General features: G+C 39.7%; 1 protein-coding gene across 1 annotated transcript; it reads left to right on the forward strand.

Moving 5' to 3' along the window:
• The first annotated feature begins 53 nt into the window (after positions 1-53).
• On the forward strand, positions 54-1,091 carry LOC107607525 (uncharacterized). Its single transcript, XM_016309473.1, has one exon. It carries the CDS (start codon positions 54-56, stop codon positions 1,089-1,091), a length of 1,038 nt encoding a protein of 345 aa, XP_016164959.1.
• Positions 1,092-7,607: the final 6,516 nt, after the last annotated feature.

Here is a 7,607-nt window from a genome sequence, read left to right on the forward strand (position 1 = left end):
CGTTGCGAAGAGCGGAAAAACCTACCTCAAACAGAGAGGAGGAAAGACAAAACATGCACTCAAGCAGCAGAACGGACCAGAGATCATTTAGACTAATACCCAAGTTCGACAGTTACACCCCCGTTAATATAAAAAGGGAGGACATGATAAAAGACATACTGCACTCAAAACTCATCAAACCCTTAAACAGGGCCGGTACATATCTGGACCAGCGATATGTTGACAAATCCAAGTACTGCGCTTTCCATCAGAAGTATGGCCACACCATAGATGACTGCGTAATAGCAAAAGATGTCCTTGAGAAACTGGCCCACCAGGGACTATTGGACAAGTACATTGACAGCCGCAGACGAAAGCGAAACACAGAGGACCTCGGCCAGCAACCCAAAATAATTGATAATTCCCGAGATAAAGGGAAAAAGGTAGACAATGATATCAATCCACCTTGCAGAATAATAAACTGCATTTCTGGTGGTTTTGCAGGTGGAGGATGCACAAACTCGGCAAGAAAAAGATCATACCGAGCTATGATGACTATGACAGAGTCAACACCATCCCAACCCATCAACAAGGACAAACCAGAAATTTCATTTGTTCCTAAGGATTATAAGGCGGACGATCGAAACCTAGACGACCCCGTCGTCATCACAGCACAGGTCGGAGAGCCACTAGTAAAGAAGATCATGATGGACCCATGGAGCAGCGCGGACGTGCTGTTCTACTCGACATTCCAAAAAATGAAACTGAGCGACAAGATCCTCCAACCCTCATCCGGAGTACTGGTAGGTTTCTCAGGTGAGCGAGTATCCATCCGAGGTTACATCTGGTTACAGACCACTTTTGGAGACTATCCTAACAGCAAAACCTTAGAAATACAATATCTCGTCGTGGATTGCAAAAGTCCCTATAATATCATTCTAGGTAGACCTTCATTAAATGCATTCAATGCTATTGTTTCTACTGTGCATTTGTGTGTCAAGTTTCTCTCGCAGGATAACAAAGTTGTAACTATCCACGGAGACCAGAAGGAGGCCAGGGAGTGCTATAATGCCAGCCTGAAAAATGAACAAGCAAGACAACCCGAACAATAGTATGTCCAAGCAATATATAACTCGGATCAATTACCTGCCCTGGCAGACCTGGATCCCAGAACCAACTATCAAGAACGACCAATGCCAACAGATGACCTCACTAAGATCTAGTTAACAACCGACGAAGAAAAATATACATACCTCGGCAACGCACTAAAAAATGATGAACAAGATCAATTAGCCAAACTGTCAAGATGAGACGTCGATCTGTTCGCATGGACTCTAGCAGACATAGCAGGGATAGATCCCAACGTCATCTGCCACAAGTTAGCCATCAACCCATCAGTCCGGCCTATAGCCCAGAAGAAACGATACCTCGGCACAGACAAGAGGGCAACCTCCCTGGAAGAAACCCAAAAACTACTCAATGCTGGCTTCATCAAAGAGCTCAGATATTCCACTTGGTTAGCCAATGTGGTAATTATAAAAAAGAACAACGGTAAGTGGAGGATGTGTGTGGACTATACAGACCTTAACAAGGCATGTTTAAAGGACGCATACCCCCTCCCATGCATTGATAAACTTATTGACAGTTCCTTTGGTTTTCAATGTTTAAGTTTCATGGATGCCTATTCTGACTATAACCAAATCCTAATGCATGAGGCTGACCAAGATAAAATCACTTTTATTATTGACAATGGCAATTTCTGCTATAAGGTTATGCCGTTTGGACTCAAAAGTGTAGGTGCCACTTACCAAAGACTCATGGACAGAATTTTCATAAATCAAATCAGCCGGAACATAGAGGTATTGAAGCAAACCCCGAAAAATGCCAGGCAATCCTTAACATGAGAAGCCTAAAGACAGTTAAGGAAGTCCAACAACTGACTGGCCGACTTGCAGCGTTGGCCAGGCTTTTGCCCCGTATAGCCCACCGATCACATCATTTTTTCAAAAGTCTAAGGAAGCAAGAACAGTTCCATTGGACCGAAGAATGCTAAACAGCTTTTCCCGAGCTCAAAACCATACTTTCAGCACCTCCAATCCTCCAAACCCCAGAGGCTGGTAAACCACTTTATCTCTATTTATCTATTACTAACCATGCCATCAGTTCTGTTTTGGTAACAGAAACAGGGAAGCAATAACACCCGGTATACTTCGTTAGCAAATCCCTTCAGAACGCTGAGGTCCGATACCCGAAACTAGAAAAACTGGCTCTTGTGACAATAGCCAGACGCCTGCGACATTACTTCCAAAGCCATACCATCGTGGTCAGAACCGAACAAACCTTAAGACAAATACTGACAAAGCCTGAACTAGTAGGAAGATTAATCAAATGGTCGATCGAGTTGTCAGAATATGACATCCAATACCAGTCCAGAGGTGCCATCAAATCACAAGCACTGGCCAACTTCATTACTTATCACCCGGCTGGAAAAATACAGATCCCGACAAAAATGGGTGTAAAAGCAAGGTTTGGGATCCTGGAATCTGTTCTGACATCCAACACCCCGGGAGCCTAAGAATCTTTTTGAAGATGCTCAAGGGCTTACATGCCTAGTTTGGGACCCCGGAGGTTACTGGAATCACAAACACTGGTGGAGATTCCTGGATGAGTTCAAGCACAAGCCACCATAACAAAGGATTCCCCAAATGTCCAACTTAAGGACAATAACTAAAAGTGCTAGGTGGGAGACAACCCACCATGGTATGATCGTTCCTTTTTCATTTTTATTTAGTTTTATTTGATTTTGAATTTTATTTTATTTTGTTATATTGAACCTGGAGTTTTGCATCACATTCATATTAACATTGTATTCTGTATTTTTCAGATTACAAAAAAAAAAAAGAAGCCACGCGACGCGACCGCATCAGCGACGCGTCCGCGTCGCAAGGAGAGGGGAGAAAATAAAAACAAACAGAGAGTCACGCTGGAGCATGGCTGGAGGCATGCCAGTAGCACAAATAGACCCACGCGACCGCGTCGCCGACGCGTCCGCGTCACATGGGAACTTTGGCCTCCCACGCGACCGCGTGCCCTGAAAATCGACGTAATAAGGGTGCTTGGCCGAAAGTTGTGCTGGAGTTGGGTTGGACTCGTGCTGGAAGCCCAAGCCTCCCACGCGAACGCATACCCCACGCGAACGCGTGCCCCACGCGTCCGCGTCATATTGAAGATAAGGCCACCCGCGCGATCGCGTCGACCACGCGACCGCGTCACCCAGGATTTTGGCAATACTAAGTTTTGAACAGAGAGTTGTGCGATCGCGTGTCCCACGCGTCCGCGTCGCCTAACGTTATTTGTGCACCACGCGACCATGTCACCCACGCGACCGCGTCGCCAGCGTCGCACAACCTATCCAGATTAGTGCCAATTTTTCTTATCTTTTCTTCTCCGAATCCTTATTCTTCTTATCTTTTCTTACTTCTTTTTTCTTCCCTTCTTATTTTCTCTCACTTCCATTTTATTTTATTTAATTTATTTGCATACTTTCATTCATTGCATTTTTTTATTTTCCTAAAATTATTATTGGTGTTCAAATATTCTTATTCAACTGTTACATCTTTTCTGGTATTTTCTTGATGCTTAGTGACTTGTTTTATTTTGAATAGGTAATATTATTTATATCAATGCCAATCTTTTATACCGTATTACTTTTACATTGATATGAATTTATATTATCTCTCCTTACCCACACTCTCCCTCATTGTTGCAACATTTTTGCACCATTGGTATGCCATGTGCTTCTATTGTTTTCTCACTTGCATGTTGTAGCTACCATGTAATTGAGACCCTCATTCTTTGGCATTAACCAACCCATGTTTTAAATTGTTTCTTATCTTTATTTCTGGGTTACTGTTCTTCTTTTTTTCTTCTTTCAGGCTGGCCACCAAAGACGGCAAAAAGGAGAAACTTCTAAAAGGGAGACAAACAAGTCCATCTGCACAATCCTTAAAGAAAAGCAACAGTTGAAACAATCCGTCCACCTGCACATCTTAGCATGCACCGAGGACGGTGCAATCTTTAAGTGTGGGGAGGTCGATACTGATCTCCATGGGTTAGCTATTTCTTGACTCAACACCAAATTTTTTATTTTATTTGTTTGATTGTTGCATTTGCATGTTTGATTGCATATTTATTTGATTTTTTTTTTTTGCATATTTTACCACTTGGTTAAAGTAATATTTTCTTTTTCAAGAAACCTTTTAAGAGCATTTCACTAATTTGAAAAAAAAAATTTAATGTTACACTTGTTTGAAGAGATATTATACTGGAACATGGTTTAGAGCTCGAACACATAAAACCTGTGAGATTTTGAGCCTATTTGAATTGGTTGTATTTTATCAACCAAAATTTTGTTTTAGTGTGTATTTTTCTCTCTAAAATTGTGATCTTTGTCTTGCTTAATTCTATATTTCCATTATTTAATGTATGCATGCACTTATATGATTGAGGCCTTTGTTTCACTGAGCTTACATACCCATATGGCCTTACCTTTCATTATCCTTTGTAAACCAATTTGAGCCTATTTTACCCCTTTATTCTTTATTTTAGCTCATCACTAACTCTAAGCGGAAAATAATAATGTCCTTAATTTGAATCCTTGGTTAGCTTAGACTAGTGAGAGTGCTCATGAATTAAGTGTGAGAAAATTGGGTTTGGAAATATTTGGTTTGAGAATTGAGTATGTTAGAATTTTCTAAAAATGTGAAAGAAATGTTTAGGACATGTTCATGCATTCAATAAATTAATCATATGCATTGAGAAAAAAAAAAAATATATATATATATATAAAGAAAAAGAGAAAGAGCAAATAAGTAAAAGGGGACAAAATGCCCCAAAGTAAGTAGTGAAAGCAATGCATATGAGTTGTACTTGAAATTAGAATGCATGAATATGTGGGAAACATGGTTAATGAATGGTTAGATGTTGTATTATGATTACATGGATTGTTTAAGTTAGATGGGAAAAGTTTAAGTTAATTAAGGATTCAGATTTTAGTCCACTTGACCAAATACAATCCTACCTTCACCCTAACCCCATTACAACCCTTAAAAGACCTCTTGATATGTGTATCTGTGCATTAAATTTATGTTGATTGTTAGATGAAGAGCAAGCCTTAGAAAGCAAGGTTAGTAGAGAATTGAGAGATCAAACCTTAAACACCTAAGTGATTAGAGTGTATACACTACCAGTAAGGGTTCGATGCTCAATTCCTTGTTCCCTGCTTTCATAAGCTATTTTCTTCTACAAGTCTATTTGTGCTTCATTTTTATGATTTGAATTAGTGAAATCCAGTTCATATTTATTCTTGAAAGATTTGTTTATTTTTAACCAAGTAGGTAGAAACATCTTAGCATGTAGTTACATTCATAGGTTGCATTGCATACTCTCTATCATTCCTCTTCATCTTTATAGTTTCTCTTGAGCTTAGCATGAGGACATGCTAATGTTTAAGTGTGGGGAGGTTGATAAACTACTATTTCATGGTTTATCTTGTGCTCAATTGAGTGGTTTTTATTAACTCTTTACCCACTTATTCATACTATTTGCATGGTTTTACATTTGCCTTCCTAATTATGTGCTTTGATTGAAAACATGCTTCTTTGGACTTATAATTGCTAATATTAATCCTCTCTTATTACCATTAGATACCTTGATATGTGTGTTAAGTGTTTTCAGATATTATAAGGCAGGAATGGCTTGGAGGATGGGAAGAAAGCATGCAAAAGTGGAAGGAATGCAAGAAGTTGGAGAAATTGCTAAGCTGTCCAGCCTGACCTCTTCGCACTCAAACGGCTATAACTTTAGCTACAGAGGTCTAAACGACACGGTTTTAGTTGCGTTGGAAATCTAACGTCCGGGGCTTCGATTTGATATATAATATGTTATAGTTTCCCCGACGCTAGGCAGTGCAACCACGTGATCCATGCGGCCGTGTTGCAGTGACAGAAATCTAGCGTGGCAAAATTCGAAACCAGCGAATTCTGGGCTGTTTCTGACCCAGTTTGCGGCCCAGAAAACACATATTAGAGGCTATAAAGTGGAGGAATGCATCCATTCACAAGAAAGCTCTCATAATTCACTTTTCATGTTTTAGATGTAGTTTTAGAGAGAGAGGCTCTCTCTCTCTCTTAGGATTAGGATTTAGGATTTCTCTTAGTTTTTAAGAGTGACTCTCGATCCAGGTTCAATATTCCTTTTTCTTCATATTTCTCTTTTACTTTCAGATACTCTAATGTTTTTATTTGTATTTGACTTATGTTGCCCAATTGGCTTATGAACTTTTCCATGTTAGCTTTTACTACTTTGAATGTATTTTATCTGAGGTATTCCAGATATTTGTGATTTTAATTTAGCTTTCTACATTCTTGGCTTTGGTTAAGAAATTAGTAACTCAGGATAACTAAGTCCGGACTTCCAATTTCTAATACCTTGCCAAGAGTTTATTTTTATTGTTATTATTTTATTTCCTTTGCCATTTACTATTGTTGCTTCTTATCTTATACATTAATAAAACCCCAAAACATACTTTTTTTCCATAACCAATAATAAGAACATACCTCCCTGCAATTCTTTGAGAAGACGACCCGAGGTTTAAATACTCGGTTATCAATTTTAAAAGGGGTTTGTTACTTGTGACAACCAAAACGTTTGTATGAAAGGACTTTTGAAGGTTTAGAAACTATACTTGCAACGAGGATTTATCCGCAAATTTCTGGACCACGCAAAAGTTCTCTCATCACCGGGTAAGACGCAGTGGTGTTATCCACTTGCTCCGGGTATGAATTGAGAATGAATGGATGAATGAGTGAATAGTAATGATAATGAAAGTGTGTTTCTGTATATGACTCCGGGTAAAATGCAGTGGTATTCTCCACTTGCTCCGGGAAGATTCAAGGCTTCGGGTAAGACGCAAGAGCTGTGTTTTGTTACCGCTTGCTCCGGGCCGAGAATGTAACACTGCCTGGGTAAGAGGCAGGGTGAAGTTGTCCCCTGCTCCGGGTACGTGGGTAAGATACAAGGGTTATGACATTGTCCCACTTTCTCCGTGTTTGGTGTTCTGTCCAATGGTTAGCCACTAGGACAGGCATGCATCATATGCATCTACATGTCTTGTTTGGATTACCTAAGTGATTGCATAACTAAATGCTACTTGATTATCTGCTATATTTGAATCCTATTTGTGAACTCTCTATTTGTAATAATTGTGTTTGTTGCATTTGGTTCCGTTGGTGGTTGGGAGGTTCGGAGGAGTTGGAAAGGGGAGTTTTAGATAGCTCTCTATACCCTTAGCTAGTTGCCTGTTTTATCTTTATGGTTTAGTTATGTTTTAAGCTTTAATTATCTGTTGGAAGTTCTAGAATTGCCTTCGGCTTTTCCAGGACATTATATGTTAGATATGTGGGCACTTTTACCATATTGAGAACCTCTGGTTCTCACCCATTCGGGTTTTGTGATTTTTCAGATGCAGGACAAGCGGCACCTCGCCGAAGCATGCTGGAAGCTTCTGATGTTGCGAAGATCTTTATCTTTTGGGTTTATTTTGGTTATTTGTATTTGCTTAGATATTT

Source organism: Arachis ipaensis, chromosome B7, assembly GCF_059453495.1.
Source record: "Arachis ipaensis isolate K30076 ecotype BB chromosome B7, ASM5945349v1, whole genome shotgun sequence".
Taxonomy (NCBI): domain Eukaryota; kingdom Viridiplantae; phylum Streptophyta; class Magnoliopsida; order Fabales; family Fabaceae; genus Arachis; species Arachis ipaensis.

Bases quoted from the DNA above. Each gene is read 5' to 3' on its own strand.
- LOC107607525 (XM_016309473.1), top strand. From the start codon at position 54: ATGCACTCAAGCAGCAGAACGGACCAGAGATCATTTAGACTAATACCC.